The 17,604-nt window shown below is 39.8% G+C and overlaps 3 protein-coding genes and 1 long non-coding RNA gene across 5 annotated transcripts in view; 2 read left to right on the forward strand and 2 right to left on the reverse strand.

The window, feature by feature from the left end:
- The window catches only part of hk1 (hexokinase 1), a 44,085-nt gene extending 40,649 nt beyond the window's left edge, over window positions 1-3,436 (forward strand). Inside the window, exons 14-18 of the mRNA XM_024430734.1 lie at window positions 12-111; window positions 1,020-1,203; window positions 1,336-1,491; window positions 1,594-1,827; window positions 2,113-3,436. Of these exons, the coding sequence (XP_024286502.1) occupies window positions 12-111; window positions 1,020-1,203; window positions 1,336-1,491; window positions 1,594-1,827; window positions 2,113-2,254 (816 nt within the window). The 3' untranslated portion in view covers window positions 2,255-3,436. The remainder of the gene's footprint in view (window positions 1-11; window positions 112-1,019; window positions 1,204-1,335; window positions 1,492-1,593; window positions 1,828-2,112) is intronic.
- Window positions 3,437-4,563: 1,127 nt separating this feature from the next.
- On the reverse strand, window positions 4,564-12,943 carry tacr2 (tachykinin receptor 2). Of its 2 annotated transcripts, none has more exons than XM_024430748.2 (5): window positions 12,551-12,943; window positions 6,444-6,638; window positions 6,098-6,248; window positions 5,636-5,832; window positions 4,564-5,436 (listed from the first exon to the last, which is right to left on the reverse strand). In XM_024430748.2, the coding sequence occupies exons 1-5, from the start codon at window positions 12,577-12,579 to the stop codon at window positions 5,238-5,240; spliced, it is 771 nt and encodes a 256-aa protein (XP_024286516.1). In that variant the 5' UTR covers window positions 12,580-12,943; the 3' UTR covers window positions 4,564-5,237. The 2 variants fall into 2 exon arrangements, with proteins under 2 accessions (XP_024286516.1, XP_024286515.1); XM_024430747.2 differs by lacking the exon at window positions 12,551-12,943 and adding an exon at window positions 7,803-8,629.
- On the reverse strand, window positions 9,542-11,721 carry LOC121846915. Its single transcript, XR_006083913.1, has 3 exons — window positions 11,640-11,721; window positions 10,668-10,726; window positions 9,542-9,749 (listed from the first exon to the last, which is right to left on the reverse strand). It is a non-coding gene; the product is annotated as an uncharacterized LOC121846915 (long non-coding RNA).
- Window positions 11,764-17,604, forward strand: part of tspan15 (tetraspanin 15) — a 39,566-nt gene continuing 33,725 nt past the window's right edge. Inside the window, exon 1 of the mRNA XM_024430751.2 lies at window positions 11,764-11,892. Coding sequence (XP_024286519.1) covers window positions 11,809-11,892 — 84 coding nt within the window. The 5' untranslated portion in view covers window positions 11,764-11,808. The remainder of the gene's footprint in view (window positions 11,893-17,604) is intronic.

The following is a 17,604-nucleotide window of genomic DNA, read 5'->3' on the forward strand; positions in this document are numbered from 1 at the left end:
CGTTTCTCCAGGAGTTTGACTTGGACGTGGTGGCAGTAGTTAATGACACAGTGGGGACCATGATGACATGTGCATATGAAGAGCCTACCTGTGAGGTCGGCCTGATCGCAGGTTGGTCATCTGTGTAGCTTTTGATGTGGTGTATTCATGCATCTTAATAAACTACACGTAATTCATTATTACCTCCAAATTGGCCCAATTTACATTTCCAATTGCACACCCTGACATACCAAACGAGAACGGGCCCTCCATCTCAACCAATACTCAAAATATAGGTTAAATACCCCAAGCAGGGTTACAGCAACTCCAGAGATGATCAGGCTCCCTGGGCTTTGCGGTGGCCACTCTGGTTTGGGTGTTCTCCGCAACACCAAGTGGTCAATCACGTTGTTCTGGGTTCCACTTCACAAGAGGAGGTCAGGAAAATGTTATGAACATCATGACAAATGGTGAATTTTTTTTTTTTTTTTTTACGTTCTGATTGGCCAAAGTGGTCAAGCCTCCGATGGGCCTCCGCAGGGGACTCTTGTAGCCTATAGTTCTTCATCATTTTTTGGAGTAACAGGGTTGACTTATTATGCTAGACCCGCTCAGGTTTTTTCCACAAAACCATAAAATCTTTCCCAATATTTTTTAAAGGAATAGTTTCACCATATTTAAACGAGAGTTCAGTTCACGTAATAGGGTTGACCTTAAAGTGAGGGACAGACGTAAATTAATTACTAATCACATGAAATAAATAATCTTCAGAAATGACTTTGTCAGAGCAACAAAATAACTAGGGCTTTACAATGACGGTGAAACAACAATCTGTTGTTCATGTAGTATTCATGTAAAAATATGAATGTAAAAAAAAAAATGATATTTTATTTTTGAGATTTTGAGATTTGGCCTGCAGTACCTCCGTGGACCCCACTTTGAAAAGAACTGATCTAGACAACTACATAATATTATTATTATTATTGTTTGATACCTGTCAAAGGTATGATTGTTGAATATGGTATGGTTTCTGGTTTCAGGAACTGGCAGCAACGCCTGTTACATGGAGGAGATGAGGAACATTGAGGTGGTGGAGGGGGATGTGGGGAGGATGTGTGTCAACATGGAGTGGGGCGCCTTCGGGGATAATGGGTGCCTGGATGATATCAGGACAGAATATGACAGAGCTGTGGATGACTTTTCACTCAACCTTGGAAAGCAGAGGTGATTGGGCTGCTCTCCCGCCCAATCGAAATTACTTCACTTCGGCTAACTTTTATTGATATTTGATATGGAATAGTGTCGTTATTAGAGATCTAGATATACCTAAATGATCGTGGTTCTTTTTCATCTCAGGTATGAGAAGATGTGCAGCGGTATGTATCTCGGAGAGATTGTGCGAAACATACTGATCGACTTGACGAAGCGTGGCTTTCTCTTCAGAGGGCAGATATCAGAGACTCTGAAGACCAGAGGCATTTTCGAAACTAAGTTCCTCTCCCAGATTGAAAGGTTGGTAGACATTTTGAATCTGCGATTGAAATGGTAACTGACTGAGTCATCATAACTTCCTTTTGTTTGCAATGGTCTCAACAAAATGTCCTCTTACCTCAGTGACCGTTTGGCGCTACTGCAGGTGAGGTCCATCCTGCAGCAGCTGGGTCTGGACAGCACATGTGATGACAGTATCATCGTCAAGGAGGTGTGTGGTACAGTGTCCCGCCGGGCGGCTCAGCTCTGTGGAGCCGGAATGGCTGCCGTTGTCGACAAAATCCGAGAGAACCGTGGGCTGAACCAAATGGACATCACCGTTGGGGTGGACGGAACACTCTACAAGCTACATCCACAGTGAGTAGTAATGATGTGATTGCAATTGGTTGAAATGACATGTATCACAGTCATTAACTGTGTGTTTCAAGTTGACAGTGACGTTATGATGAATGTTGAGTATGGGCCAGGAATGGTTGTGTAGTTTATTGCAGTTATAAAATATCTTCTTTCTATTCTCTATCCTCTTTGATCAAGTCCTACATCTGAATGGCTTCATTGATTTACATTTTCAGTGTAACAATAGCATGAACAAAGTCAAGTGTGTAAGTGAAACTATCCATGTCTTTTTCTATCCCTTCACAGCTTCTCAGGGATCATGCATCAGACAGTGAAAGAGTTGGCCCCTAAGTGCAACGTCAACTTCCTTCTCTCTGAGGACGGGAGTGGCAAGGGTGCAGCCCTCATCACTGCTGTGGGCTGTCGCATGCGTGAGCAGAAGAGCTGAGTGTGTTTGGCTTAACCCCCTCTCCACTCCTCTTCCTCCTCCTCTTCTTTCTCTCCTTATAGTAGCATACCACTCTAGCAATAATACTTACAGTATTTTCCACTTAACCACTCTGCTTCAGAAACCAACCATTGTTCGTCTGTGGTGGGCAGATCTCAAGGGCACCAATGACAGAACATTTACATGCTTTAAACAATTTCACTTCTTCACCTGCTATTACCAGCCGTTTGGTCTTTGGGTTGATCTGCTATTCCGTATGCAAGGAACTGGGCTCTTTGTTTGATTTCATCTTATTTGTGATGTTATAACACTGCTTTGAGCATTTGGGTATATGTATAATAGGAAATATTTCTGCTTTGAATGTTGTACCTGTATACCTTGCTCAGGTATATAAATGTAAATGTTATTTATTAGATTTTTGTATTGGGTGGATGTTTTGACATAATGAGTTGTAAGGGAGAATCATTGCAAGGTTAAGAAGTTATCTTGTGAAATCTGGTTTTTATTTTTAACTTGGCATTCTTCTTTAAGTGTTTCAAAGATATCAAATGTCACCCTTTTTTGTATTTGCTTGATAGAATTTCTAGGGTTGTTATGAATGAACCATTGTTCCTTGACATTTGAGTATCTTTTCATTGCTCAAGGGCAGGCTGCTCACAAGCTCATTCAAAAGTAAATGCAGCCACGCTGTAGGATGCTTCCTCAATGCATTGCTTTGGCAGTCTTTGTGAAACCTCAGGCTGAGTCATGTTAAGGGCCAGATTCAATCAGAGCCTGCTGAAAATCAGATATCTAAAGCAACTGTATCAATATAACTGGCTTTTGTGAATAAGATAATGACTTGAATTCCAGCAGTGCACAATGTACAAAAGAAGACATTTATAACAGAATGAATGGAGCAAGATGTGTGTGAGCATATGTTTGTATACTGCAGTTGAATATTCAACCTTACTGTAAGAAGAAAAATTGCTATAAGATTAAATAATAAATGCTTATCTTATTTAGTGTCAGAAATCTAGAATACAATTATTTTGTACAATCAGAGATGCACAAAACTGGTAAAAAGGATGCATTGGGATTCAATTACATTTATTTTGATGTGCAACCAAATATAAAGTTGTTAGTCATCAGATAAAGACCTATTGTAATTACCTTTTCAATAAAGGTCCACTTCCATTCTGAGGTTTTGTTCATGAAATGTTCCAGTGATAGTACAGTACATTAATAATATAGTATGAATTAAACAGTTAAGCCCCTGGACAAAGATGCTATGTTAGCAACAAGATTGTATGTTATTTTGTGAAATCATTTCACCTACAATACTGTATGTCTGCACAGTCATGCAAAGCTACATATGTTTTTCATTTCAGTTATGGTAATGTTAAAATAACATTCTGCACATGAACGCAATGTTTTATGAAGAAATAACTTTAACAGGAACTTGCCCTCATAAAGTAATTTATGAAATACACTGGCATTATGCAATTATCTTGAGATGGAAAGTCATCCGACCTGAGTTGTCTACACTGTTATCAACATAGCCGTAATGAATTTCCAAAGTAGCCAGCACCAGCATATTACAATAATGCACAGCGTAACATTTTACAATACTTTAAATGTATCAATTCCTCAGTGGAGTGACTTTTCTATGCTACACTATATCAATATCAACTTTACAAAATACAACAATATTACAATAAGCATGACCTACATCATGTGATACCATAGGTAGCAAAAAATGTAGTGAGATATAACTTTGACAATTAAATTTTTTGAGCACATCACAAGTCACAACATGAAAAAGAGTAGTCTAGGGCACAAAACAAAAATTAAATATGCACTGTGATATTTAACAAAGGCAACAGTTACCGCATATTACATTATCCTTTTTAAATTCACATGGTTTGTTTTTGACTGTTTTCGTGTTCTAAACAATGTGTTGATAGTCTTTTTTCTGATTTCAGAGAACCATTGAATAATGTATACGGCTACTGTACTCCAATACTATTTTAATTGGACCATCTTGCACTGGCAAACACTTGTTAAAGATTATTTTCAACATTTTACACCATAGCTGCCAACATGTGCACTATGAGACACTACAGCTATCCCATATACAGTACTAGTCAAAGGTTTGGACACACCTACTCATTCTAGGGTTGAGAGAATGCCAAGTGTTCAAAGCTGTCATCAAGGCAAAGGGTGACTACTTTGAAGAATCTCAAATATAAAATATATATTTTACCACTTTTATGGTTACTACATGATTCCATGTGTGTTATTTCATAGTTTTGATGTCTTCACTATTATTCTACAATGTAGAAAATAGTAAAAATAAAGGAAACCCCTTGAATGAGTAGGTGTGTCAACTTTTGAATGGTACTTTAACGCTTTCAACTCTTTTTAACTCTTTTAATCCCCTTGCCACAAAACTATTAAAAGGTTGCCTCTTACAAGTCAAGTTCCGTTGTGTATGGATTTTGGTAACAGTTCTATTACTGTATAAAAGATTGCAATATATTCTACTGGAGAACTAGGACTACAGTGGTAACATATTTCAGAGGTGAGCTGAAAAATAATCTGTGTAGTTTAAATATCACATAGAATTTGTGTACTATTAATAAAGTGTGTTAATTTATCAGTCTTATCAGTTACTTTATATTTCAGCAAATATTTACAAGTGGGTTCACTTGCATGTTTCACAATCTGATCTACAAAGCCAGGTAACACACAACATATACCAATATTATGCTAAAACAACACAAATAATATCACTACCTAAACACAGCAACATATAAGGCCTGGTGCTAATGCCATGGGAGTTCTCCTTCCCATTCTCCTGGAACCCATTCTCCTCCTGGATTAACAGTCATCTGTGAGGTATTTGGCGTGACTGAGTGACTGTACACAATCATAACATGATTTGTTTCACTTGACTTCTCCTAGCAACTGTCATCATGAGCTTGAGCATGTCCTCGTGTCCTTAGCATTTCATGAGCTTGACTGTGGTGTGGTCATCATGTTGGGTGGAGTTATGGCGGACCACAGTGCCCTTGGTGTTCTCAGTGCGATAGCTGCGTGTCATCCTGAAGGTCTGTGTGTGCTGCAATTCCATCTTGTCTTCCTCCGACACCTTTATGAAGGGTAACCAGCTGAAAGCGTGACGGAACCCCGAGCGGAATCTAGAAAAAGAGATGCCAAAGGGAATATCAGCAAGATCACCAAGTTAGCCAGCTTACATTGATAAACATTCCGAAATTAACTATTGCTTTATTGCTTCATTAATAAAGTTCAACCTAAAAAGGTGGGTTGTAGGTTGTTGAATCAATAATATCATGCAACTGCCACAATATGAGTTTAGTGATGTCCCTCTGGGTTTACCTTTGGTTGAGGCAGCAGTAGATGATGGGGTTGTATATGGTGGAGCTCATGGCCAGCCAGAAGATGGCCAGGTATACCTGCTGGATGTACGTTTGCATGTAGATTTCCTTGTTGAAGCTGCCCAAGATGAAGTAGATGTGGTAGGGCAGCCAGCACAGGGCGAAGGTCATCACCACCACTATCATCATCTTCACCACCTACATGGAGCACAAAACATCACAACTCACTGAGACAGCCGAGCATCTCTGATGCCATGGCAACTATATGCACCCGACCTGGGTCTAAGCACTTGCTTTAGTGCAGCTCAAGCATATGAAGCATTTGTTTTTGGTATGTATTTGCAATGGCCATACTGGTGGAACACTGGACACAATGCTTTCAGTAAATAGAGATACACATAGAAAAAAGCAGGTTCTTATAAACTGTTCAGTCAAAGCTTTGCATTAATATGACATAGCTGACCTTGCGTTTGGCCTGGATCTGATTCTGGTAGTGATCTGAGGCCTCCCCTGGTATCTCACTGCCCCACAGTGTCTGACCAATAAGGCTGTAGGTGATCAACATCACCAGCAGGGGGAGCAGGTAGATCAGTATGATCATAGCTATCTGGTATCTGTGAGACAGTAGGACATTGTTCAGACTCAAGTATTCCAGACAGAATTATGTGAAAATGTGCGCTTGGGCTTCGAACATGACATAACATTCATTTCTAACCATGAAAAAAAGAAGACACTTTGATCTATGTTGTCATTATAGCAACTACATCTAGACAGACACACTACTGGAAAAGGTATTGTGGGTGTCTCACGTGAGATGGTGTTTCCCACCATAGTCATCAGGCCAGTTGACCATGCAGATGGTCCGTGGTGGATAATGCTGGGTGACAGAGTAGTAGCACTGGGGGAAAGCCAGGGAGAATGCCACCGCCCAGATGAGACCAATCACAATCTTGGTGGATGTGGAGGACAGCCTTGGTTTCAAAGGGTAAATTATGGCCATGTATCTGTGGAAGAGAAACAAGCAAAAATCAGATACAGACAGAGATGTATAACAGTACATGTCATAGGCTGCTTAGAGTGCTGAAGACTGAAATGTTCTGAAAACCATGGTGATGCTCACTCATCACAATCTCACGGTCATGATAAGTAAATAGTAGTGCACTTTGCCGATAATCATTCTGTAATATATGAGTAACTTTTGTTCATCAGAGCTTTGAAAACAGCAATGTCTACAACACAGTGGATTTTTTTTAACTCATTAAGATATATCGAATTGAATACAAAAAGGATGTGGTGCAGCAGGCAGAGTTATCCAGTTGTTAAAGTGGAATATCTCATTGAATAGCATGCATGTCATCGAAACACACACGCTGAGAGAGAGAGAGAGATGTAGAAAAGGTTCAGAGATTAAATGGGAATGTAACTAGGGCTCTATTAAATCCGCATCGCAGAAGTTCAGCTTTACAGCGTTATTGAAATTGAAAAGGCAATGTTCCCGCTTTAGCGGAGACTGCATTCGCCGTGAACGCTGCATATGTTGGCTCAATCGTAAATTACCTTTTCATTACTATCGCGGAACCCGTAACGCTTCAGCTTTACAGATAAACAGTAGGCTACGGGCTCTATTCTATAGCTCCATAGGGATATACAGAATAATATACGAATTGTCCTTATATCAACAGAATAGATGGATTTAGGAAAACTAGCGCGCTCTTTTACCCGCACAGAAACTGACAGACTTCACAGTGCATGTCTGTCACACACCCAGACAAAAACATTTTGAAGGGATACATGAAAAAATATGTTGTAAGCGAATTCAATAATATAAGAATTACAATGTATTGCACCATTAGGATGTACAGTGCCCAGTAAACTATATTTTAAAATAAATGTGAATATAACTCAGAAATATAATACAAATTAGCGCATGTGATAATTATTGGATTATTGTCTACTTCAATGACAAGTAGCGTCATTACACATGTATCTGACTGATGCAGCCATTGTAGAGGTTTATATGATTATGTCTTTGGAACGTTAAAGAAATTCCTTATGGTTTGAGTGAACATTTTTACTTTTGATGACCCTGAACAATTGTGTGTTCTCTACAGACTAGAGTATGCAGGCTATATCACATAATAGGAAGAAGGCTAGTTGTATGTTCTTACCTGTCAACCGCAATAGCTGCCATAGAGTAAATGCTTGAAAACATGGCTGTGATGGGATAGAAGTTCTGAAACCTACAGTATCCCAACCCGAAGTACCAGTCGTTGTGTATAGCATAAACAAAATTGAAGACAGTGTTAAAAGTAGCCATCGAAACGTCTGAGAATGCAAGATTTACTATAAAATAGTTAGTCACTGTCCTCATTCTTTTGTGCGCCAAAATTATCCAAATTACAGTGACATTTCCTGTGACAGACACAATCACTATCAGTGAATAAGCAATTGCCCACAGTGCCACTTGCCAATCAGGCTGTTCAAAACGATTGATGATCGTCTCGTTTCCATAATCCTGAAAATATATGGTTGTTGAGAGGTTGAGCGGTTTCGAAGTTGTATCCATCTCTACCTCAAATTGAACAAAATAATTTTGGAAACAGCATTGGACAATTAATAATTAGTTCAGATGTCATCCTCGAGCACATTGTCCTCTCCTTGAACAAAAACTACCCATTTCAGAACCATTAAGATTTTGTTAAATCAGAGGACCCTCTCCAGCTATCTTCTGAGTAAAGGTAGCCCCGGCTGAAGTGGGCTCCATCCAACCTCTGGAGCCTTGCCAGTGGCGCGTGCGTAAAACTGAGCTGCTAGCAGTGGTTGGAGTGCTACGGTTTTGAAATGTGCGCAAGAGCCTACTAAAGTGTAGGGTTTGAGATTTCAGTATGATATAACATCTGCGATAGTACCGGTGCGCATTTTCAACAATAACATCTGATTTTAGAAGTGGTGTCAATAACAAATAGCAAATATGGCCGCATGCAGCAGACTTCCAGAAACCTGCAGAACACAATGAAGCAAAGCAGGCACACACATAGGAGCAGGTTTGTGGAGTAACTGATTACATGTTATCAGTTACATGTAATATGATTACAAAAAACGGTAACTAATCTACTACATTGCCAGAAAAAAAAAACATTGTAAACAGATTACTAATAGTTTAGAAAAACTAGATGATTCATTCTTGGATTACTTATAAATTCAGAAATGATGTTTGCTGAAAAATACATTAATGACACCTTTCTATTTTCTCAATGATATTCAATTCACCATTAAAAAAAGGCACAAGTTTAAGTTTGTTCCACCAGAGTGAGTCTGACCACACTCCTTTGTGTCTTCTTCTGGGCTCCAGAGTGTGTCAGCGGTCTAAAGCACTGCATCTCACTGCTAGAGATGTCACTACAGACCGCGGTTCAATTCCAGGATGTATCACAACCGGCCGTGATTGAGAGTCCCATAGCGCAATTGGCCCAGCGTCGTTTGGCCGGGGTAGGCCTTCATTGTAAATAAGAATTTGTTCTTATCTGACTTGCCTAGTTAAATAAAGGTTAAAAAAATAAAAATAATAATGCCTCTTGAGGGGATAGTCATCCAAAAGTAAGTGAAATTAATCAGGTTACCTTACTGAGTTTGGGTAATCCAAAGTTTCCTTACTGATTACAATTTTGGATAGGCAACTAGTAACTCTAACAGATGAAATTTACAAATCAAAATGTATTGGTCTCTACATAGATTTGCATATGTTATCACAGATGCAGTGAAATGCTTGTGTTGCTATCTCCAACAGTGCTGCATTTCCTAGAAATAAAAAATAAAAATTTTAAATACACCATTTGTTTAAAAAATAATTCTGTATTATATAGGATGAGCCATGACTAGAATACAGTATATACATATAAAGTGGGTGAAACAGTATGTAAACATTATTAAATTGACCAGGGCAGGGTACTGATGATGATTGTTTAACAGTCTGATGGGCTGGAGATATAAGTTGTTTCTCAGTCTTATGGTCCCATCTTTGATGCACCTGTACTGTCTCCGCCTTCTAGGTGGGTGAACAGGCCGTGGCTCAGGTGGCTGACATCCTTGATGATCTTATCCTTCCTGTGACAACCCTGGATATGAGTTAGTGAGTTAGTTAATCAATAAGGCCCAGGGGGGGTGTGGTATATGTCCAATATACATGCATAAGAACTGCCCTTAGCCATGGTAAATTGGCAATATACCACAAACCACCAGCGATGCCTTTTTGCTATCATAAAGTGGCTACCAATGTAATTGGAGAAGTAAAAATACATGTTTTGTCATACCTGTGGTGTATGGTCTGATACAGTATACCACGGCTGTCAGCCAATCAGTATTCAGGTCTCGAATGACCCAGTTTATAATTTATATTGGTCATATACCACACTCCCTTGGGCCTTATTGCTTAAGTGTTTTATATAGAGGATGGAGAAATTGCATCAGTCTACAATGGGCTCTTTCATGAAAATGGCTCCATATAGCTGATAGGGGTAAAGAGGTTTAACCACAATGATGCCATGTGACCAAATATCAACACGCCCATGGGCTAATATTGCACTATTGATATACCAACTTGTCCATTGCAAATTGGACACTTAGTGATTTATTGCATTAGTGTAGCATTGATTGATATTGGAATATAAAAGTCTGAGAATTAGTACTATGGCCCAGTTGTTTTCAAAAGCTGAACATGATATCTGCATGCAGAGCAATGTCTACAATACAGGTGTATTTTTTTTTTTTATTCATTAAGATATCGAATTGAATACAAAAAGGATGTGGTGCAACTTTAGGGTGATGATTATATATATAAGAGAGAGAGAGAGAGAGAGAGAGAGAGAGAGAGATGTAGAAAGGTTCAGAGTCCATCACACCGACAACCACTCCCCAATGATTCAGGCTCAACATACCAGATATGTGCCATTCTATTTCAAGTGGCCTACCACAAGAAAACAACATCATACAGTATGTAGCAAGAAAAGGTTGAATGAAAGCTTCTTTCAACTTACTGTCTAAAATCAACAATATTAAATCCACTGTCTGGGTACAATCCAGGTACTCTCCCCACCTGAGACAAATACCAGCAAGCCAAATTAATCAAAATAGATTTGTAATGAATCTGCAGACAGGCAAAACAGAAGGTTAGAATTGTTGAAATGTTCCATTGGTTCAGTAAAGACATCTTTCAGAGTACCTGGGCTAAAATCAATAAAAATTCCTTAGATATTGTTTGGCCACATTGTGAAATTAATTTTTTGTCTTTGAAAAGTAACTCTGCTGACATAATATTGAAAAAAAGGCAGTACCTTTGTGCATGAAGTTTTATGTTTTGGTTTCAAAATTCATAATATAATCTAATGTTGCTACATTTGACATGGCCTACCCTACCACATTTGAGAGTACCCTATAGACAATCTTACAAATAACCACATCAATGATTGTCTATTGCTCAAAATATAGGGTAAACAAGAAAACAAGGGAAGCAAGAATAACATTGGTATAGGCCTATATCAACCAGGTGTTGTATACAGTGTACCCTACATGTCCATATAAATTAATTTTAAAATATTACCAGTAAATATGTTTGGTCTGTAATGTCAGAAATATTTGTTCATGGTGTAGCCTACGATTGCTTTTTGAATGTACCTTGTTTTAATGTGGATGCTTTCATTTCTAAATGGTAAAACATGTATGAAAATACACTCAAATAAAAAAAAGCTGACATTCTGTACTGTCGCCTCATATAAAACAATTTCTCAAATCCAAAATGCTGGAGTATGGAGACAAATGTAAAGTTTTAGCTTCACTGTCCAAATAAATACGTAGGCTATAACTCATTATGCCTGTATATGTGCATTTGATTTATGCATTGCATTTCTTCCAACAGTGAAACCAAAATAAAACTGAATTGATTGCCTTCCTGAAATAGAGGAACAATCAGGAAACTCTAAAAATGTAACTTATGAAGTAAGCAAGCCTACCAAAATCAGAAGCCACAGTGGCATAAGTGCGCCATTCATTCCTCGCAGTGTCCTAATTGGGGCGTCTATCTATTCAGTCAAATAACTGATCAGACAGCACGAGGCGACGCGGTACAGAGTTCAAAGTGTGGGGGACGAGAAACAGGAAGTCCATCGTTCAGGATCAAACATGTCCAATGATGTTAGATATTGCGAGAGGTTCTCCTACGTTTTTCTGAAGTTTACCGTCATTGTATATGCCACTATCTTCTGGGTGAGTAGCCTATGCTTTAATATCCCCGTGTCGCCAAATAGATAACCAAGGCAGACTCGATGCAAATAACACACGGCGGATGAACGGACTCGCGCATTCCGGTAATTATCCCTTTCTGAGTAAATAGTGTAGCCTATTAGGATTTTATTCTAATGTTCTATTGAATCGACAGTTGCCAGATCTTGTAGCCTATAGATGGTGGATTTGGGGCTGGAGGTGGTTTGATAGGCATGGGTACGTATTTGCTACATTGTTTACGTTTTTGCTGGTGGCTCACTCCTGAGTCCGGTGGAATTCACATTTTACAGTGTGTGGCTTGGAAGGGCATGTGACCGTATAAGTGCTAATAAATGTCATGTCTGGATAATTAAACGACGTGTGAGAGGACCCAACAAATACGACCCCATTGTGGGCAGGGGCGTGGATATAACATTATAGTTCACAAGTTATTTTTGTGCAACTGTTACTGTTCTGTTGTGATGTCAACTTATTTTGTACACCCAATGATAGTCTGTAAAACTACTTTAAATAAGTGTATGTGACAAAGTTTCTCAGGTAAAACATACACACTGTACAAAACCATTTGGAAAGAACAGGTGTTCCTTAAACTGACAAGGGCTGCGTATCAAACTCATAAGACACACCCTCAGCCACTTACCCTCTCCTTATGGGAATCCCCGCGGCCATATTTGTCGTTGGTCCAAATGATTAGCCAAGCAAAGGAAGTTCGCAATGTAAGCCCCTCAGCCCTCGTTTTTAATGGAGTTTGGAGTGTACAATATTTCACTTCAGGGCCTGAAATGCCCCATAATTCAATTTGTGATGTCTGCTTGCTATCATACAGTAGGTGTATATTAATAATTTATATAGTTAATAAGTAGACATGCAGTCATTAACTGTAGCAGATGTAAAGCACCCACAAGCTACCGGTGGCTGAAAACACAATCCTCTAGTGACTAATGTCCAGATAAGGCCAGTTCATTTTAAAATGAATTCCTCCTCCCTTGCCCTGCAAGTGTAAACTCATCAGAAGTGTCCACTTAACCTGAGGGGAGAGGGTTTGTCTGTTAAGTGTTTGGAATGCAGCCCAAATGAAAGATATGAGCCCTTAATGATGTCACCTGTTAAATCCACTTCAATCAGTGTAAAAAAAGGGGAGGAGATAGGTTAAAGAATGATTTTCAATCCTTGAGACATGGATTGTGTATCTGTGCCATTCAGAGGGTGAATGGGCAAGCCAAAAAAAATGTAAGTGCCTTTGAACGGGGTACGGTAATAGGTGCCAGGCGCACCGGTTTGAGTGTGTCAAGAACTTCAACGCTGCTGGGTTTTTCACACTCAACAGTTTCCCATGTGTATCAACAATGGACCACTACCCAAAGGACTTTCAGTCAACTTGACGCAACTGTGGGAAGCATTGGAGTCAACATGGGCAGCATCCCTGTGGAACGCTTTTGACACCTTGTTGAGTCCATGCCCTGAAGAGTTGAGGCTGTTCTGAAGGTGAAAGGGGGTGCAACTCCGTATTAGGAATGTTTTTCTATTGTACGTATGATAGCAATAGTGATGGGAAGTTCAGCTCTTTTTACTGACTCGTTCGTTCAAAATAACAACTTTCAACTTATTTTTTTCATTTGAGTCAGTAATGTCCAGAGCACGTAGGCACTACAGGCAAACGATGAACTGAAAACTCAAAATAGTCTTGATTCTACAAACCTCTCATTCACTTGTCGTTCACCATAACAGGCTTGTTGGAGCTGTCATCTGGACTGAGGCTTGTAAAAATTTATGACCATTTGTTGATTTATGGGTATACAAATAAGATGAATTCTTGGTAGCCTAAATTTGAAACAACCTCTAGTTGTGGCCGCAACCGGACTAGATCGTGAACGACTCTTGGCGGAATGCATCGATTGACTGCCATGAGGGTGAAGCACAATATCGTTTGCGAACTGCAGCACCCCAAATGATTTGTTCTGGAATTTGAGTTTGTTGATTAGAGGCTGTATGTTTTGGTTGTGCAAAGTTGTGTCCATAACATTCAAAAATCAATGTATTGCATTCATTCTTGCTCCATGTGATCAATTATCAGTTCTAAACATGTTTTTTTCTCTATGCTGCCTAGAGTGAGGTGAGCCTCTCCCCTCATACTAAAGAGCCACTCGCCTGTCATTCTCAGCTCTCCTCAGCATGACTTGATTTGTTTTCTGGTTAAACTGCTCACAGGTGTTCCACAAGGTTATGCCACCGAGCACAGGTTTTTCAGCTTACGTCTTTTGTTGGGTGACTTTACCGAAAGGAACGTTTTTGCTTTGGCTAATTTGCGTTTTCTTCCCTTTTGTCTGGAACCACCAAGACTCTTCCTAGAGCTGAGCAATTGGAGGAGAAGGGCCTTATTGTTAGGGAGGTGACGAGAAACCGATGGTCACTCTGACAGAGCTTCAGAGTTCCTTGGAGATGGTTGTCCTCCTGGAAGGTTCTCTCATCTCTGCAGCACTCCACCAATCAGGCCTTTATGGTAGAGTGATCAGACGGAAGCCACTCTTCAGTAAAGGGCACATGACAGCCGCTTGGAGTTTGCCAAAAAAAGCACCTAAAGACTCTCAGACCATGAGAAACCAAATTCTGATGAAACCAAGTTTGATGTCTTTGACCTGAATGCCAAGCGTCACATCTGGAGGAAACCTGGCACCATCCCTACAGGGAAGCATGGTGGTGGCAGCATCATGCTGTGGGGATGTTTTTCAGCGGCAGGGACTGGGAGACTAGTCCGGATCGAGGGGAAAGATGAACAGAGAGATCCTTGATGAAAACCTGCTCAGGACCTCAGACCGGGGTGAAGGTTCACCTTCCAACAGGACGACGACCCTAGGCACACATCCAGGACAACGCAGGAGTTGCTTGGGGACAAGTCTCTGAATGTCCTTGAGTGTCCAAGCCAGAGCCTGAACTTGAACCCAATTGAACATCTCTGGAAAATCTGAAAATAGCTGTGCGACAACACTCCCCATCCATCCTGACAGGGCTTGAGAGGCTCTGCAGAGAATAATGAGAGAAACTCTCCAAATACAGGTGTGCCAAGCTTGTAGCGTCATACCCAAGAAGACTCCAGGCTGTAATCACTGGCATTTATTGTAATAATAAATTAGCATAAAATTCTTATAAACCTGATTTTGCTTTGTCATTTATGGGGTATTATGATGAGGGGGGGAAAGAAATCTATACATTTTTAAATAAAGCTGTAACCTAACAAAATGTGGGAAAAGTCAAGGGGTTTGAATACTTTCTGAAGGCACAGTCCATACTTTTCACTGGTATACCACTTCATTCCAGGGTTTTCTTTTATTTTTACCATCTACATCGTATAATAATAGTGAAGACATTAAAACTATGAAATAACATGTATGGTATCATGTAGTAACCAAGAAAGTGTTAAACAAATCAAAATTAATTTTAGATTTGAGATACTTCATAGTCGTCACCCTTTGCCTTGATGACAGCTTTGCATACCTAAAGATGTTTAGAGGTGCTTCAGGTTCAACCCTGAAGAAGGCACTGTGTGCCGAAACATTGGTTGGGAGCATATTTAGTTTGTGACTTTCTTTTTATACTGTTGATCAGAGGGAAACATGAGGACCACAGGGGTTTGCTAAATATTTTGGTAAAGGATTACCTACATAACACATTCATAATGAGATGTTAACAGAAGTCAACAACCACAAGTGGATATTTGCCTGTTTTGCCGCTGTTAACATAAGCATGTACTGCTTATGAATGTGTGGGTCAAACGTATTATGTAGTAGGTAGCCTACCCTTCAAGTGTAGCGTCACCAGTATTTTGATAGACTCGGAACTAGCTAATTTCTGTTTAGTACATGCTCTGCCCCTGTTAAAACCCTTTTTGAAATCTACCTGGGTATAGTAGGCCTACAGGATGGTTAGCTTACCTGTCAATCATCATAATTAGGGCGACCATCAAATCTTTGTTGTGGAGGATGGAGATTTAACCGGGATTAATGTTTCCGACAACAGGAAATTGTGGGAGCCAATGATTTACCACAGGTGCTGACTGAAACAACATATTGAGGAACAGGACTCAGGGTTATAAGTGCCCACATTTTATTAGAATAATATACTTATTTTAAATGTTCTATTTTTCTCCCTCCACTATTTACTGTCAATTAAATGTAGCACAATCAGGGTGTAAACAAAGGTATGGTAGGCCCACTGTTTTCAACCTGTTTTTATTCACTGTCTCTACGGAACTGAAACTTGCTGAGACTGCAAGCCAGGCGGGTATTCCTGTATTTGTCGACTGCAACAGCTTTTGACATGTCAGCCTATTATCTGAGTGCATTTGGTTCTCTGGGAACCATTGTCACTTTGTCTCAAGTGTGTGTTTTGCTATTTTCAACCTCTGCTTTCTTTCAGTCAAGAAATACACTTTTTATGTTCTACTGATTAGACTGTCATGAAATATTGGTTCTCTTATCAATCTTGGGTCAGGAAGTCTTTACTCTGTCTTCTAGCAACTATCACTTTGCTGCTCAAACTTGGCAGGTTGTTCCAAGCCAACTTCTCTTGTTACCAATCTTGGTTGATTGAAGACCGAGCAAACACTATCACAGGCTTTGCTATCACTGATACTTTTTTAGAGATTTTGGCTTGGAACAACCTGCCAAGTTTGAGCAGCAAAGTCTGTGATAGTTGCTAGAAGACAGAGTAAAGACTTCCTGAACCAAGAACACCATCCCAACCGTGAAGCACAGGGGTGGCAGCATCATATTGTGGGGGTGCTTTGCTGCAGTAGGGACTGGTGCACTTCACATAATCGATGGCATCGTGAGGAAGAAAAAATTATGTGGATATATTGAAGCAACATCTCAAGACATCAGTCAGGAGTAAAGCTTGGTCTTCCAAATGGACAATGACCCCCAAGCATACTTCCAAAGTTGTAGAAAATGGCTTAAGGACCACAGTCAAGGTATTAGTGGCCATCACAAAGCCCTGACCTCATCCTATAGAAAGTTTGTGGGCAGAGCTGAAAAAGCGTGTGCGAACAAGGAGGCCTACAAACCTGACTCAGTTACACCAGCTCTGTCAGGAGAACTGGGCCAAAATTCACCCAACTTATTGTGGGAAGCTTGTGGAAGGCTACCTGAAACATTTGAACCAAGTTAAACAATTTTAAAGGCATTGCTACCAAATACTAATTGATTATGTTAACTTCTGACCCACTGGGAATGTGATGAAAGAAATAAAAGCTTTAATAAATCATTCTCTCTACTATTATTCTGACATTTCACATTCTTAAAATAAAGTGGTGCTCCTAACTGACCTAAAACAGGTATTTTTACTAGGATTAAATGTCAGGAATTGTGAAACTGAGTTTAAATGTATTTGGCTATGTAAACTTCTGACTTCAACTGTAAGTGAAGTGTCTCCCTACAAGCTCATAATATTCTTGTACAGCAGGGCATTGTGTGCTTGTTAAGGCCAGGAACAGCGGTGTTATGATTCTCGCTGCTCCTTGACAAAAGAACATCCACCAGGGAACAGGCAGTCACATGTTAGAAGCCATCAATGTGAACATAAACAAAAGGCTGCATGTGCCTCCCACATTTGGTGAGAAAATAATCTGTTGGATTTCTGTCAGGTATGACCGTCCGCTGGCTCTAAGGTATTGGTTTATTCACAAGGCACCGGAGTGTG

This window comes from Oncorhynchus tshawytscha, linkage group LG01 (genome assembly GCF_018296145.1).
Source record: "Oncorhynchus tshawytscha isolate Ot180627B linkage group LG01, Otsh_v2.0, whole genome shotgun sequence".
Classification (NCBI taxonomy): Eukaryota; Metazoa; Chordata; class Actinopteri; order Salmoniformes; family Salmonidae; genus Oncorhynchus; species Oncorhynchus tshawytscha.

Bases quoted from the DNA above. Each gene is read 5' to 3' on its own strand.
- tacr2 (XM_024430747.2), bottom strand. From the start codon at position 8,200: ATGGATACAACTTCGAAACCGCTCAACCTCTCAACAACCATATATTTT. The intron at 6,639-7,802 runs GTAAGAACATAC...TCTCTTCCACAG, and splicing joins GCAGCTATTGCGGTTGACAG to ATACATGGCCATAATTTACC. The intron at 5,437-5,635 runs GTAAACCCAGAG...CTCTTTTTCTAG, and splicing joins TACTGCTGCCTCAACCAAAG to ATTCCGCTCGGGGTTCCGTC.